The 18,186-nt window shown below is 43.7% G+C and overlaps 2 protein-coding genes across 5 annotated transcripts in view; one reads left to right on the top strand and one right to left on the bottom strand.

Annotated features, from left to right (window-relative positions):
• The window catches only part of CMSS1 (cms1 ribosomal small subunit homolog), a 313,649-nt gene that overhangs the window by 109,536 nt on the left and 185,927 nt on the right, over window positions 1–18,186 (top strand). The window lies entirely within an intron of this gene.
• Window positions 1–18,186, bottom strand: part of FILIP1L (filamin A interacting protein 1 like) — a 249,078-nt gene that overhangs the window by 84,168 nt on the left and 146,724 nt on the right. Inside the window, exon 4 of the mRNA XM_083171978.1 lies at window positions 14,003–14,181. Within this exon, the coding sequence (XP_083028104.1) occupies window positions 14,003–14,181 (179 nt within the window). The remainder of the gene's footprint in view (window positions 1–14,002; window positions 14,182–18,186) is intronic.

Here is an 18,186-nt window from a genome sequence, read left to right as displayed (position 1 = left end):
TTTGCAGGTCTCCTCACAGAATCACAAGTGAGCTAATTAGCTCCATCTGTGTATCTTTTAAAATGTGTCAGTGAGTAATGAGTGCAGCTGTGCAGCAGCTAGGTTGTCTGGAAAATGTGAACTGTTGGTAGCTCTCGAGGGCTAGGGTTGGCTACCACTGGTTTACACAAACAAAACTGATGCAGTTATCTATTGTGTTTCAGATTTGCCAATAAATCACATAGTAGCGAGTTTGGTAGGTCCTGCATCGCATGCTGCAAAGTACTGCAATTTGGTGCTTGGCTCATGCCCAGGACAAGTTCTGCGCAGAATGGCATGAGACTGCCAGTGATTGACAGTCTGGCGAAGTTTTGGAGTAGGAGGGGAAGGCAGTGGTCTCTGCCGTTAACTGGGAGGGAAGAGGCCAGGACCTGTGTTGTTGAATGGAGATTTACTGGCCTCTTCAGAGGATCAGTGACTGGCGGCTTTGCGCCACCCCCCGAGTGGCGCAAGTTGCTCAATGGTGTCGCAGTGAGTGGTTTGCCGACGGTCAGATAGCCCACGGATTGTGGAATAAATTAGACAATTTAGTGGTCGTTTTCGACAATACTGATTCGACTTTTTAAAGAAAGATCTAGAGGATGTGGGCTAAAGCATTGTACAGCATAAGGGTATCAAACAACATGATAATCCTTCAGCTGCTGTAGCAAATACAATCCTATTGCCAAAATGAACGGAGGTGGCAAAAATTGTCCGAGACACAGGGAAAAGGGGAAGATGATCGGGGAGAGGAGCTATGGACATTGAGGAAGGACTGAAAGTAGTTCTGTAACATGATCTACCAGAATGACACCATTGTCATACTCAAGCCTGAAGATTAAATGGCCACTTACCCTATGTTTTTCTCAAGATAAATATTAAATAAATGCACTCTATTGTAATTTCCATCAAAGACTTTACCAAGATTTTATATTGGACCATGGAAAGACATTAGCCCTTTTTGACACTACCTTAATTATTTAGGTAACATTGGTTGGGCTAGGAGGGTGGTCAAGGCCCAGTCAGCTGTTAATGAAGAGCTGGGGTTCAAAAACAACTTGCCAGCAGTAGCTGGAAGCCAAGTCATGGCAAGTAAAGTTTTGGAGATATCCTGGCACACGTGAAAGATATGGATAAATACAAAAGCAGGAGAGGTAGATGAACAAGCCTAAATAGGTCTCAGATGCACATTGAAAATAACTGTGCTGTAAACTATTGAAGAGCAAGAACTGTCTTTCATGTGTAGCAGCTGTAATTAACACTTTAATTACGTGAACACCAAGACCGTGCATAAAAATATCAATGTGTGTTAATGTAAGATCCAAAATTTTACCATTTTTACTATGTGCGCATAAAGGAAAACATTTGTCCCAGCTAAGGTTTAGTTTTCCATGTTTGCTTAAATCTAAGTAATGGAATAAGTGGTTTTACACCATGGTAAACCATGTGTTAGAGGCGCATTGACAGTATATGTTAAAGCTCACCAGGACTCTGATTGCTGTATGACATCACTAAGCAAATGTCTAATGACATCACTTGGCAAGCGTTTTAGGGAAAGGTCACTGTGTGAGGTCACACTCCTGCAGGATTTTCTTTAAGTCTGAATATTCGTGATGCCAAACTCTTAGTCACTTCCTTAGATACAGTATTTATATAGAGTTGGAAATGATAATACTTCATGTTTATAGTTTCTGAGGTTATTATTCTGTTATACTATATATTGCCCTGCAGATGTGTTTATCTGTGCTTTCCAAGTAAATAAAACCTAATATAGATACATTTACAGAGGTTCCCAAAAAATCTATAATATATATGAAAATTATATAAATAACCTAATAAATATATATATATATATATATATATATATATATATATATATATATATATATATATATATATATATATGCTTTTCTTTTCCCTTACAACCGGCACCCTGTGCACTAATAATTTATTTAAGCATCAGTTTTATGACTGGGGAAAAGGGCTCCAGATTTGCTTTAATGTCAGAGTTTCATCTCAGCGACATACTAAAAGTTCTAAGTCGTCGTCTTCCCGATGTCAGATCAATTGAGTGTTAACTGTAGCCTTGGAGTTGCTTGTTGGGTTTGTATGTGAATGTGAATAACTCTGGGCACTTTTGCTGGGCGGACAGACAATGTGGGTCAGTCTGTGCCAGTCCAGCTGGAACTTGCCATTGTTGGTTCCTATAATATCCTGGGGGTATATTGACCTTTACTTTCATGGCGCCGCGCTACTTCCGGGTTACGCTCGCCACAAACTAAGTAAAATAAACGAAGTTAACGCCATGCCAACATGGATAGTTCATACCTCCACTATCCATGTTGGCATGGAGTTGATTTTAATTAGCGTGGCGAGCGTAGCGAGCCACCGAGCCCGCAGCGTGGGCGAGCGAAGCGAGCCCCGCAAGGGGACTCTGAGGCGCGGCGCCATGCTGGCGCCGTGAAAGTAAAGAAGTACCGAATCCTCAGATAGTGCTGGACTGTATGTCATCTGTAGATGTAACCATGAGGTAAGTAGGGTGAGCCCTTTTTTTCTTGGGGCTGGCGTTGCAAAATATAGTGATTGACTTGGCCCTTGTGTGGGGGTCTTTGGACACTGGGGGCTAAAAGTCCGGTACTTGTTTCCTAGTAGGGCGCCCACGATTTTGATCGTGGGCATCGCAAGCAAAAAAATCGCGTCGGTCGCGTCACGTGCTGACAAAAAAACGCATGCGATGCGACCGACGCGATTACCGCGATTTTACATAGGGAACAATGTTAAATGTCCCAATTGACCCGATTTCACATAGGGAACAATGTTAAATGTCCCAATTGACCCGATTTCACATAGGGAACAATGTTAAATGCCCCCCCCCCCCAATTGTTAACGCCACTCCACGATCAACGTCAACCCGAAGCGTGGCGAGCGCAGCGGTACGCGTCCTCCGACCTTTTCATACCCCTACTATCCACTAGGGCGTGGAGTGAGAATAGAATAGTGCAGCGAGCCACCGAGCCCGAAGCGTGGCGAGCGTACGCGGACACCTGTGAAGCCCGCAAGGGGATGTGGATACCTGTGAAGGTATCCGCGTCCCCTCGCGGGGCTCGCTGCGCTCGCCACGCTTCGGGCTCGCTGCGCTCGCCACACTATTCTATTCTCACTCCACGCCCTAATGGATAGTAGGGGTATGAAAAGGTCGGAGGACGCGTACCGCCGCCCCTCGCGGGCTCGCTGCGCTCGCCACGCTTCGGGTTGACGTTGATCGTGGAGTGGCGTTAACAATTGGGGGGGGGGCATTTAACATTGTTCCCTATGTGAAATCGGGTCAATTGGGACATTTAACATTGTTCCCTATGTGAAATCGGGTCAATTGGGACATTTAACATTGTTCCCTATGTAAAATCGCGGTAATCGCGTCGGTCGCATCGCATGTCATTATAATGGCATGCGATGTACACGCGATGCCCGCGATGGGCGCCCAGATAGGAAACAAGTACCAAAAGTCCTCCTTGTAAGTTCTTGTTAGACAGTGCCAAAGTACTAGATGGTATCCACTTACGTAGGCAGCATGAAGGTATCTCAGATTACCTGAACACTTTGAGGCAGTAATGCTAACCATTTCACAATCCATGCTGGGGTGGGGTACCTCTGTACCCTTGCAATGGCGCCCCGGGTTGGTGGTCCAGGACCAAATTAAACTATTTATGGTCACCATAATAGGCAAAACCAGTGCTTGTGGCTTCCATTCTTAAAATATGTGGACAAACATAACAACCTAAATCACCATACACACTAGATGAGGTTTTAATAGATTTTACTCAGAAGTATTCTTCTGGTTGAAATCTCTTAAAAAAAAAAAAATCATTTAATGTGTGTCCTCAATTTCGTTAACGATGTGCACTCCGGTGCATTGTTAATGACCCCCCCCCCCCTGATGTCTGTACATACAGGTCAACTTTGGCTGCATGGAGTAGCGGCAGCGAGTGACCTAACTGTGTATGGACCTGTGGCCAACAATAACGATATCGGCGGTGCCGTGGGTCATATGTGTACGGCACTTAAGGGTGACATACAAGCACATTTTATTTGAGGTAATATTCTTTTGGTGGGTGGAATTTCTCTAAACAAATTATTGGCCAGAGGCACTGTGGAAAAAAGTTTTTTTCCCACTGCATTCCGGTACAACTTTTCGTCATGTTTCTCATGCTGAATATAAGAACGTTTGTTCCATCTATGTAATGATGAGGTCATGGTTCTACTGGCTGATGGCTCCATCCGACATCCGTGTATTATCTGCTCTGGTATGTGAAAGGAATGACCTTTCTGTAGACGTGCCATCATTCTCATCATACCTAGGCGTTACCTACGAAGGGGGGCAGTATTATGTAGATTCTACTCTGAGATAACCCATCAGCCATCTCTGCATACATTCATACAGTATTAGAAAGATACTATCAATGTAATCCATTCCACTACCCACTTAGTCCACCAACCAAGTCATGCGCTTTGACACATATAATTAGTTCAGCAGACATGGAGAAATGCCATATCTACAGCATTTCCTTCTAGTTAACAATAAGTTCCAGATGGGAACATTTGGGTGTGAGAACGCACATCCACTGATGCATAGATAATGTTTTACGAGTTCTGTATGCCATCAACGTTGTGTGTGCTACAGTAGCAGCTATCATGCTGTGCCTGGATCATCTTACTACTTTTAGAACCATTAAAAGGTTGAAGCCGTGATTATTTGTTTTCTCTTGTGAACATGGCTTCCACCACTTTGTTGCTCATTTATAAAACATTCACGGTTGTAGTTCACGTTGAGTGTAAGCCCATTCTCAGGAGCATTCAATTGATTATCATGCCGGCGGCCACTAGATGGCGTCTTACATAGCAATTCAATTGTTGCTCTGTTTTTAAGTGCGAACAGCTGCCAGTGCCTGCGTTTCAGCTTTCAGCCCCTGGAGGTGTGGAGAGTTGAAATGAGCAAAAAGTGACCAGTTTAGGCACCCAAACTGCACTTTTCACAGCACTCTTGTGGGTTAAGCCATTTTATGGACCCTGCGATCTCCCACCCCTCTTGATGGGCAATGGGGCATACAGACAGCGAGGTAAACAATTGAATTACCTCCTCCTGAGTGTTAAGGAGCTTATCAATATATTTTTAATGACTAGTGATAAGGTTATAAATTCATGTTGTTTGTTGACCACTTGCAGCGAATGGTCATGTTCGGACTGAGATGTTCATATAGTTTAAATGATTTGGAGTTGGCAGAATATGAGTAATGAGAATCCAGGTTTTGTCTGTAGAGAGACCCTATATGTAATTGGCTGATATATACTGAGACCAAAGAAGTGGTGTCAGAGTTAAGTACACTGGGCAATGTACCTGCAATTTGGGCTCTATTCCTGTGATTGCAGCAATCAATCAAAGGAAAAGAGTCCAAATTGCAGGTAACTGACTGCGGTTCCGATGCAACGCACGGTCCCGTGCGCTTCGCATCGGACCCTCTGAGCAGTCCCGGCTGGAGAAGCAATCTGCAGGATTTTTTCCGGCACCGGGCAGGCTCAGCTGGGATTGATTGCCATTATATCTGCAAAAGGAACGCATGAGATCCTGCTGCTCAGGAAGGTCTCGGGTGGTTAAAGGGTGCATTGCGTGCAACTTCTCCGAGGGGAGAAGTTGCCACAATGTGTAGGAAGCCTTACTGATCTTCTCTGTGCAAAAGTGCGTATTGGCTTTCATACTGTATGAGCGGTTTACTAAGCTTGGAAAGTTGGACATTTTAAACAGTGATGATTAGTTTGCTCACAACATCAAGTTTGTTAGTTTGAGCTTATTTGGCATCCATATACTCTAAATTATACAATAGTCTGAGTAGATAAAACATAACTCAAACCTAAATCACCAGAACTCTAACCATACATCTAGCAAGCACAAATGCTGTATACCTCAGTAATCCCCACATTGCCAGGTCATTTTGTAATGTGATGTTCATTTTAGCATCCTACATCTGTTAGCATCCTACATAATCAAAACCCATGAAGTTCCTCTTCCTTGCCTGGGGTGTCGCTCTCTGTTGTGGTGCTTCTAGCACGGGTCTGGTCTGCATATCAGTGTTGAAATACAGACCATACTGTGCTAGAAGCAACACAGCAGAGGGCTTACACCCTGTGCAGGGAAGAGGAATCGTACAAGTTTTGGAACATGCAAGGTGCTAGAATAAACACTAATTGGTAGGGTCATTGGGGCAGATGTATTAAGCTTTAACAAGAGATAAATGCAAGGGTGATAAAGAGAGATAAACGTCCAGCCAATCACCTGCTAACTGCCATGTTACAGCCTGTGTTTGAAAAAAGTCAGTAAGTAGCTGATTGGCTGGACGTTTATCTCTCCTTATCACCCTTGCATTTATCTCTTGTTAAGGCTTTAATACATCTGCCCCATTGTTTTCTATGGTGGAAATGCAGAAGGCAGCGGGTTGCAATGCGCTTGTGCTTACAGTCATTATCTTTAGTGGCTCTCTAATATTTTGAAGCAGAGCTGACCTTACTGGCTGGGCCCCACACAATACATTTATTGGGCCGATCTCTCTCTCTCTCTCTCCCTTTTGATGTCTTCTGTGGCTAATTTAGGCACAGACATACCTCCCAACTTTTGAAGTTGGGAGGTCGGGACGTTCGCGCGGCGAATCCGGAAAAGGGGGCGTGGCCTCAAGAAAAGGGGCGTGGCCTCACGGGTGGCACGAACTCCGGCCACGCCCCCGTTGTCGCCGCTCGTCGGAGCTGAATAGACGCTGTGCGCATGCGCACAGCGTCTATTCTCGGCAAGCTGGGGGGGCTCCCAACTGTCCCCCCCACCGCGGGACAATGGCGGCCCCGGGCGGGATGCGGGAACGTCCCTGAATATCGGGACGTTCCCGCGGAAAGCGTGACAGTTGGGAGGTATGGGCACAGATATGACCAAACAACAACAACAATACAGACATTGCATACGGCTGTGGCCGGATAGGCTGTGGGCCGATTTTATCTGTGGGCCTAGATTGAAGTGGGCCGTTATTAAAGTGGGAAAACTGATTCATAACTACAGCGTTATACCAGATTCATCTGACTCATCATCTCTTGTCTCCAACAGGTAACACACTGAACATCTCCTCTGTACTGCAGAGCATTACATCTATTGTGTGGGATTGATTTGTACTTCTAGGTAACACACTGAACATCTCCTCTGTACTGCAGAGCATTACATCTATTGTGTGGGATTGATTTGTACTTCTAGGTAACACACTGAACATCTCCTCTGTACTGCAGAGCATTACATCTATTGTGTGGGATTGATTTGTACTTCTAGGTAACACACTGAACATCTCCTCTGTACTGCAGAGCATTACATCTATTGTGTGGGATTGATTTGTACTTCTAGGTAACACACTGAACATCTCCTCTGTACTGCAGAGCATTACATCTATTGTGTGGGATTGATTTGTACTTCTAGGTAACACACTGAACATCTCCTCTGTACTGCAGAGCATTACATCTATTGTGTGGGATTGATTTGTACTTCTAGGTAACACACTGAACATCTTCTCTGTACTGCAGAGCATTACATCTATTGTGTGGGATTGATTTGTACTTCTAGGTAACACACTGAACATCTCCTCTGTACTGCAGAGCATTACATCTATTGTGTGGGATTGATTTGTACTTCTAGGTAACACACTGAACATCTCCTCTGTACTGCAAAGCATTACATCTATTGTGTGGGATTGATTTGTACTTCTAGGTAACACACTGAACATCTCCTCTGTGTACTTTACAACAGTACCTAGCCTGTGTGTAGGGAGGAATTTATTTTTATTCTAGGTGATATATAGAATCCTGGAATGCTAGTTTTGTTTTTCTAAGCCACTTTTATTGCTATGTGTTGTAGGGGGTGGGGACTAAACGAGTGGATTCCAATTATTGGGAATTGGGAACTCATGCATTGTTAGAGTACTTAAGTAGACATTGCATACGGCTGTGGCCGGATAGGCTGTGGGCCGATTTTATCTGTGGGCCTAGATTGAAGTGGGCCGTTATTAAAGTGGGAAAACTGATTCATAACTACAGCGTTATACCAGCGTTAAACCGGAGTGAAACTGAAGGACAAAACAACAACGGAGAAAACCAAAGTCTGCTTTGAGTGTGTTAAATTCATTCACACAACATACTACTCCTGGCTGCTTAATCTGGCAATTCAACCATAACATCAGCATTTTACATCTGCAAACAACTTTTACTATCACTGTTAAAGCTTGTACTTGCACTGTCTGTTTGGAAAATGACCAGCTGTACCTCTAATGACCTCACCTCTCCTGCTCTTCCATTGATAGTAGGTGTCCTCTTTCTCTATACATCCTCTCTGGGTGAGCTTATGTGCTCACTCAACTTCCACTATCACATCTATGCTGATAACAGTGAAATCTACCTCTCCTCTCATGATCTCTCTCCCTCTATCCTCACTCATATCTCCAACTGTCTCTCTGCTGTCTACTCTTGGATGACCCAGCGCTTTTTTAGACTTAAAATATCAAAGACTAAGCTGTCATCTTCCCACCCTCCTGCATAAAACCTGACCATCGCTTATCCTTACCTACTGTTTATGCTCACTTCTTTACCTTCTGTGTCACCCCTGTCTGTCTATCCCTCCCCTTTAGAATGTAAGCTCTCACGAGCAGGGCCCTCTCTCCTCATGTGCCTTTCTTAGAATATATAAACCTCTGCCACCCTGATGATTGCTTCAGTGTCCTGTCCCCTGATGCAACTATCTATATTAACCATGTGCTTGTCCTAAACTGTTTTTTACTGTAATTTGTTATGTGTTTTTGATTATAACTATGCTCTGTAAAGCGCTGCGGAATCTGTGTGCGCTATATAAGAAACTGTTAATAAATAAATAAATAAAATAAATAAATAAATAAACATGTATCACACGGATTCCTGCAATATGCCCAGCTCCCACTTTGATCGTCGCATGCTTGGGAAGACCAGCTAAAGTTGTATTACTGTAGCAAAGACATTGAGCTGGACGGCTCAAAAAAGACGTGTGTTGTTTCTGTGGTACAAGGGTTAGCTGATTATTCAGCTGTATTCCCAGTACTTCCTTCCCTAGGTCCAGTCTCAACCTTTCCTTCGTATCACACATTCCTCGCCTGTGAAGGGAAATTAGGATACTTACTCTAATTATGCTTGTGCAGTCATGCAGCGTACGTTACGGGTCACCGGTCATTTTCATGTGTTGCGCTGATAGGCATTTTTTTTTTCCACAGGATTTAAAAATCATATTGGATGAGAATTTGGCAGCAGTTTCGTTACTCTGACTTCAGCATTTTTAATTATGTTTAGGAGCTACACGAGCCAAATAATATAGATATATTTTTTTCTTTTTTGGATTAATTTCCTTGTTAGTAGATAATGCTATGCTTATGGCAACTAACACAAGCAAAAAGAAAATGAGAGGTAAACGGGAACGCTCACTGTGCAGATCTATATGAAATGGGTGTGGTATGGTGCTCCGACAGGGGGGATCCCAATGTCGGAATCCCGACTGCCGATGCTCCGGCGGGGGCGAGCGCAAAGTAGCCCCTTGCGGGCTCACTGCGCTCACCGCGCAGTTAGTAGCATCACGTAAGTTCCATAGCGTAAGCGGTGGCCGCAAAGATGAGGAAGTATCGTTTATTTTGTTAGTGTGTGTCTAATTGGTAGGCAATTTAGGGGGATATGTATCAAGCAATCAGAATCAACTTTATTGGCCATATATACATGTGTACACCTAGGAATTTTTTGTGGACAATACAGCAGTACCAGTATGAGAGGGAGGGAGGGGGGGGGGGCTGTGGGGTTGAGTCCTTAAGATACATTTTTAGTGGACAGGCAGCTAAGAGTTTATTTTATTTAACGGACAGAGTTCGGATTTCGCTTGCTTGGACGCAGTTGTTCAGTTGATGGATGGCTAGTGGGAAGAAGTTTCTTGCAGATCTGGTAGTTCTCACAGGGACGGACCTGGAGCATCTTCCTGATGGAAGGAAGTCGAACAGGTTGTAACCAGGGTGCAGCTTGTCCGTCATGATCCTTCCGGCATGCTTCCTAGCCCTGGTTGAGTTTATGTCTTTAATAGGGGGAGGCCAGTTCCAATGATCTTATCCAATGGATACGGGAGTAAGTTGCCCATTGTTAGGGACAACTGCTCCACTTGTATAATTCTCCCTTTTTTTTTTTTACACTAATTGATGAATTTCCTAGTGTACATTCTAGTTCCCTGCATCTTTCAAAATCTGTGCAGTTCCTCTTTCCTGCCTGGGGTGCCGCTGTCTGTTTTGGTTCTTCTAGTAAAGTCTGGTCTGTATTGAGATATAGACCAGACCTGTGCTAGAAGCACAAAAGCAGATCGCCTTCTTAGTCTGTAAGTGCTAGTCACTAGTGCATAGACTGATGGGAGTGATGAAACATTCTCTGAAAGTGCTATGTAATATATTGCAGTGAACTCTGGAAAAATGTTCTTCTGAACATGAAGTATGTGGAGTAGAAGCCCATGAGTCATACTTGCTTACTCCCAGAAATGCCGGGAGGCTCCAGAAGATGTAGTGGCACTCCCGGCCACCTGGAAAAGTGGATAAGTCTCCCACATCCAGCTCACCACCACCTGTACCTCTGCTCACAGAGGAAGTGTGGGCAGGGCGATATTGGGACTTGTGCTGAATTGCCATTTCATGCCCCCAGACCACCCCTATTCTGGAACTACACACCCCTGTTGTGCTGACCTAGCTGCTCTCTAGCCATAAAGTCAGAAAATATGCCATGAGTTTAGCATCAGGCGGGCCATCCAGTTCTTTTTCTACCACTATGGGGATCAAGAGCTACCTGAAAAATGAAGCCTTTGTATTGTATTGGGTTAGGAGCATCTTTCTTCGACCATTTAATTGTTTAACTGATGTGAGCAGGTTAATCTAGAATAAGGCATTATATTATTTCATAGATTGAGCATACTTTTATGGATTCCCATAAATTGGAATGGATGGTACAGTATGAGGACATATTTATTTATTAACAGTTTCTTATATAGCGCAGCATATTCTGTTGTGCTTTACAAAAGGAGACCGTGATACAACAAACAGCGTATTTACAGACAGTCAAAAGGTAGGAGGACCCTGCTCGCAAGCTTACAATCTATATGTTTTATGGTATCTGATCTCCGCTCCCTTAAACAATGAAATGACAAAGACCATACATTGGTAACTTTTTAAGTTACCAATGTACAGTAACTAGGTGGCCCGTGTGAAAATTTCGCATGCGAATGGGCATTTTTAGATTTTAAACAAACAAAACAATGTGCAATTCTATATTAACAATTCATTAGAAGCAGAGAACCTAATGTTTAAAATGGTACCTGATTTGTCGAGTTTGGTTAAGAAGGGAGAAAAAAGGGACAGTCACCAAAAATAACCTTCTAGAAATAATATATATAATCAGTCTACGGAAGTTTTTTAGTGAATACGTCTAAAATGTTTATACTAAGGTTGTGGATGTACTTTTGCCTTGGGATAGAAGTGCTACTGTTGAGAAGTAAATGTTTTTTACATTAAAAGGTAAAATCAACAACTGACACAGAAAATTGATTCATAAGCAAAGAACCTAATCCTAAAAGTGTAAATATAAAGGTCTTGCAAATGTTGCCTAGAAACATTATCAACAGCCTAAAACAGTGTTTCTGCCAGGAGTTCCATAACGGAACATCAGGCTTTGCAAACTGCTGATCGCTACTGATAATGATACAGAAGTTCGGTGTATATATAAAGTGAGTGTATTGCACATGATCTCAGAGTTTGCCTTATCTCTGCCATTTGTATCTATGCATCGTTTATCATCGTTAGTGCTTTGCGATTACTGCGGTGTATTTAGATTTGCTTGACAGGCAAAGCGTGTGATACTGATACCAATGGGCCTATGTACAAGAATTGCTGTTCGAATGGTTGCTCTTTGGGCCAGCAGTTCTATAGCCTAAATGGCCACACAAAAAAAAAAATGTTGGCATAGACCAGTGATGGTTACCCTTGACACTCACGCTGTTTTTGAACTACACATCCCAGCATGCCCTGCATCAGTTTTAGCATGGCCAAATAGAAAAACTGTAGCAGGGCATGCTGGGATGTGTAGTTCAACAACAGCTGGCGTGTCAAGGTTAGCCATCACTGGCATAGACCAATCGTCATGCGATGATAAAAGCATCATTGTTATGAAAAAACTAAAATCATAAACAATATAGAATTAACATCTGACTCGGTATCAGGACATGATAAATCTCATGAGCCCAGTATCCAATGTGCAATGTACTTAAATTGACAGTTTTACGTAACTTCTTGCTCGTTCTTAATGTATCAGTTATTGTGTCTGCCCTTCTCCATAAACTATACTATTTCTAATAATAAAGGCAACCCGTATGATCCGGGACAACACATTGATAATACAGCGATTCATTAGGCGTAGGAGGTGATATTTATCAAGTCTATGGGCCCTATTCAATTGTCATGATATCACATGATGTCGTGATTTGCAATTGATGGGGTTTTTTTTTGGCTGGTTGACCATGAAAAGTCCAGGTTGAACGCTCAAACGGTTGACGTTTTACCCCTTACAGCTCACCCCCCTCACCAGACGCTCCTGAACAGAACAACATTTGAATAGCTCCGTTGGAGCAATAACATTTCAATACGGCGCTATGAGAGATATAAAGTGGAGTAGTTGCCCATAGCAACAGATCTTCAAATGGTCATTTTATAGACTCTAGAATCTGATTTGTTCATATTTGCACCTTTTTCCACTTAATCTCGCTCGAAGAGTTACCACCACTCTTCAGAAGACCAATCAGGAAATGATCTGCTACACCGATATTGATCATGCTTGGCACAAGTATGGGGATCAAAGACCAGAAATGACTTCTAACGGGGTGCCACATATGCTCCTAATGCCCCCTACTATATATTTATGTATTGTATTTACTGCCTTCTATATTCACTACATTGATTCTCCCATTAACAACACTGTCTGCTTATACAATATGTTACTCTGTTTTTTTTTCTTTTGTTAGTAAAGATCTCATAGGAAAGGACTCCTATAATGAAACCAGCATGCTCTCCTAGCATCCACTGTTTCATAAGCAGGGTGAACCATAAGGGTCTTATACAATGTAGAATGCGTATAGCCTGCAGGGAATGTGAGACACTATAACCTAGGTATTTGATATGACAAACCTGTCCTGCTTTGGGTACACACTTCCTGGAGAATCATCCTTGCTCTGAACGCAATGTTAACATTATCCCGATATTTATGGCTCTGTTTCAGTAATTAACTATTTATATGATAGACCATAATTATACATGGGCAAAACCATACAAACCGCAAGCTAGATATTCATTGTAGACCGGTAGGATTGTACTTGGCCTGATATTAGTACAGTACTTTGCCCTACTCACTTGCGATTTCATATACTGTATGTCCGTTAATCTGACGCATACAATTGAATTGGTTTTTCGGAATATTTCTTTTTTTTTTTTTTCTCCTTTCTCCCCTCCCATTTTTTCATACTTACCTCGTCTCCCGATGTCCACGGCAGCCTCCGGGATCCTCTTCAGCGGCATCTCAGGTCCCAGGTGTGCATTGCAGGAATGCGGTGGCGTGGCGCACTCGCGCAGTGAACCCCTGGCACCGGAGATGCCGCTGAAGAGGATCCTGAAGGCTGCCGGGGACACCGAGGACGTCAGGGGGCCACCAGGGACCAGGTAAGTATGCAAAAAATAAATATTCCAAAAATCCAAAAAAATCCCTTATCCTAAATGCTCATGGTCCCGAGCATTTTGGTTAAGGGATACTCAACCTGTAATAATGTTTCTTTGAAAGAACATATTTTCCGTTTGCTATGATCAGACAGAAGCTGCCGTACTCTTACCTTTCTCGCTCTGTCTCCAGTAAGTTGGTAAATTCGTCACTCTTTTCCATGTATTCTGTGTGCTTCCTCTTCTCATCCTCCAAGTCATACAGCGTTTGTCTTTGGGATTTCTCCACCAGTAGAAGCTGCTCCAGCATCCGCTTGTGCGTTTCCTTGTGTTTCTCCACAACTTTATCTAGCTGCAAATCAAAGGAGAATAATGTCAGCTATGTGTTTCATGTTAGACACCTTCTAGAAACAATTGTGGAATGTTGTCATACACAGTGTTTCAGGTAACAGAGCTTTGGGGAGGTTTGATGTGGTGATCAGTGATTATGATCAGTGATTGGAGCGATGATCAATGGGGCAATATTAGGGCATTTTCTAAGCGATCTCACTAGAACGCTTAGAAAATGCCCCCTACCGTGCTACGTGTATAGGGGCGATCGCAATGCCCGGTCCCATGCGTCTCTTTCGCCCAGCGATTAATATCCAGCATGTTGGATAAATCTAGTTCTATCGCCGGTCAGGGCCAGTATACTCACTGGAGAACACTGGCCCTGACAGATTGTTCAGCACACAGCGCTGACGTATCGCTGTGCACTGAGCGATCTTGCTGAAGCATTCTGAGCGAACTAGCGTCACTTTGAATGCTTCAGCGTCTCCCCATAAAGCTCAATACACACTCAATTTTTCAGAAAGATATCACCCAGAAGTGCCCTTCTGAGCAATATCATTTAAGAAATGTGTAGTGCATAATCAATATTTTTAGCGATGTACGTGAGCTTGCATTGTTTATGATCACAGCCCAAACACCCCACCCCTCCCTTCCACCTACCTGTCATCTGCGTATGCAGCTCAATATGATGTCATTGATTGATATTTGAAGTCCATTAAGTGATATCTGTGCTGGTCAAACTAACTCGTTTGACCAGCTGTTAAATCTATTCGTGATGCCACTAGTTGGCTCGTGTGTACGGGACTTAAGGGTTGTTGTTTTTTTGGTGCTCATATTGTAGGGTCATACATAAAAGTGCAATTTGCACTAAAGCCCATAACACCATTGTATAGCTTACAGACTTATAAGTTACAGTATTACTACTTCCCGATGATGAATTTATTTGTATTTGGTACTGTGGATTAATTACGCTCATGATTCTCTTTCTCCTTGTCCAGCAAAACCTGGCACTACCCCATAGAAGCCTGTGGGCTTCTTATCGCGACCCCTGCTGCCCCGTACCGATGCGTATCGATTTCTTAGCCAAATCCGTCGGAAACGGATAAAAGGCCAAAACCACCATAGTGTATTGGCTCCTATACTGTACACTTCCCACCTATTTACCCCTGCTGTGCTGCCCGGACCAGTGACCTCCTCCCCAGCCCCATATTTCCGGGAGGTGGAGTCTCTGGCCCTGCAGCGATGTGGACCCGCTGCCACATCGCCGAGGCATCACAATACGATATATAATCGCATTGTTAGTGCATATGACATATGTGATTATTATCTATGCAGCAGCTAGAGATGTGCGTTGGAGAGGGGCTGCATGTTAGTACATCCTTCCCCCTGTATGCACACAGGCCTCTACCTCCCTGGGGGGAATTTACTAAGATGAGAGTTCCATTCACATGGGATGTTGCAATGGGTGACCAATCAGAATCTACTTATTTATTTAGCACCTTCTAGAAGATAATAGATATAATCTGATTGTTTGCCCATAGCAACATCCCATGTGAAATAGAAAGCTCATATTTTTGCATCTCCCACCCCCCCCCCCCCCCCTACTTTCTACTTTCTTCTTAGTGTGTCAGTTTTCTGTTCATCATTAGTTTTTAAGGTTATTTACTATCTTGAGAACACATATCGAGCTACCATTACTGTTTAATGGTAACACATTAATAACCAATAAATCTTAATATTTGGGAGTTTCCCTTACATATTAACAGCAAATGAAATTAAGGGTACATGTGAGTTATCCGGACGCCCGATTTCAAAATCGGGTCGGATCGGGCACATCGCATCGCATCGCATGCGACCATCGGATGCGATGCGATGCGATGCGATGACCCGATTTTTCCATAGGAATCAATGTTAAAATGGACTGAGTCCATTTTAACATGGAATTCAATGGGAAAAAGGGGTCCTTTTCATACCCCTACTATCCAAGTGGGCATGGAGTTGGATATAAACCTGTGGCGAGCGTAGCGAGCCACCGAGCCCGAAGCGTGGCGAGCGTAGCGAGCCCCGCGAGGGGACACGGAATACCGTCCCCTCGCGGGGCTCGCTTCGCTCGCCACGCTTCGGGCTCGGTGGCTCGCTACGCTCGCCACAGGTTTATATCCAACTCCATGCCCACTTGGATAGTAGGGGTATGAAAAGGACCCCTTTTTCCATAGGAATCATTTTAACATTGATTCCTATGGAAAAATCGGGTCATCGCATCCGATGGTCGCATGCGATGCGATGCGATGCGATATCGCATCGCATCTGATTGTATGCCTTAACTTAAGGCATACAATCAAAAAATCGGGCGTCCAGATAACTCACAAGTACCAAATTAAGAAAAGAAGCATAAACCTCTGAAGCCCAGAAGAACTTTGGTTTTAGTGTTTGATGGTGATCCAAAAAGTCATTAAGAACTTGAAATTAGTCTTGGTGAATTAGTACTTTCCCAGGCACGGTCAGATTTAATCACAGTATTCATGTGTACAAGCTGCTACTTATGCAGGAATGCCAAAACCCCAGGAGATAATGAGGTGCTTTAACAGAAAGGAAATGACAGGTGAGCTGTTCTTGTACTGCATGTGCCACAATAGGTAGTTGGAAGTGAATGTGGTACAGTATGTCTGTGAAGCCTGAGCGGGCATATTTCCTCATTGTTGATTCACAAATATAAGGACATGCTGGCCAGCAGTGCGGCTCTCTGAGAGTCCTGTGACAGAACGGGTCTGTGTAATGTGACTAGCAACGGGGTCTGTGCAGTGTTCACAACAAAGCGGTGAGGGTGAGATGTATCAAGAAGTGATAAAATGGAGAGTGATAAACAACCGGCTCGTATCTGCCATGTCACAGGCTGGGTTTAAAAAATGTCCAGCAGGAGCTGATTGGCTGCTTGTTTATCACTCTCCATTTGATCACTCTTTGAAGCTTGATACATCTGGCCCTGAGTGTGTGAAGTAGCCTTTGTGTCGCATACAGAATTTAGGGCCTGATTCAAGCTTGACCACTGTAGCTAAAGAATTTACAAAAGGAGCGATTATCAAACATCTGTGCATACATACAGTTCGCATCACGTATGCGCGAGAGTGAATAGCAACAGAAAATGCGCGTGGATTGAAAATGGAATCCCCCTCGCAATTTCACTGGCCAGAAGCTGGTGGTTGCTGCCGAAACCTGACATTTTCACACGTCCCCAGGTGTTTTTGAGAAGGGCTTGTGTTGTCAGCGGTTACCACTTCCAGCCTGTCTCAGTCACAGAGGTACTTGTTTAGTTTCACGGTGGCCGATATATCGGAGGCGATATCGGCCGATATATCAGAGGCGATATAGGCCGATCCGATGCGATTTATTTTTTACCTGTTCATAACCCCACTATCCACTGGTTCTAGGTCAGCATGGGTGAAGGTCGAAATGAGTTTAGGTCGACAAATGCGTTAGGTCGACATGGGTTTGGTCGACAGGTCGCTAGGTGAACATGGGTTTTTTCACTGTTTTTTGACCCGAATGTCAACACCGTCAACATGGACACAGTTGGAAGTCAGCTTGCGATGCTTCGGGCACACTATTTTATTCTCCCACCACACCCTAGTGGATGGTAGGGAATTAAATACTGTCGGCACATGTCGGCTCAAAAAAACAGTGAAAAAAACCATGTCGACCTTGTGACCTGTCGACCTAACGCATTTGTCGTCCTAAAACCATGTCGACCTAGACACCTGTCGACCTTCATCCATGTTGACCTAGAACCCCGTCGACCTTGTTGCCTGTCGACCCAACGGTTTTGACCTAATGACTGTCGACCTAAGTCGGGTTGACAGTACGACCATATCCCAGCATGGAGCACATACAGGGATAGAAAGGGACATGGACACAGTACAAATCATATGTACATGGTGTTTATATAATAAGTATTACTACATGTTTTGCATTGTATGCCAATATGTTCTCACCATTCGTCCGGGTGTTTCCTAATCTCACAGAACCGTAT

Source organism: Crinia signifera, chromosome 2 (genome assembly GCF_055691185.1).
Source record: "Crinia signifera chromosome 2, ASM5569118v1, whole genome shotgun sequence".
NCBI lineage: Eukaryota > Metazoa > Chordata > Amphibia > Anura > Myobatrachidae > Crinia > Crinia signifera.
The sequence above is the reverse complement of the archived record's forward strand: the minus strand, read 5'-3'. Positions and strand labels throughout refer to the sequence as shown.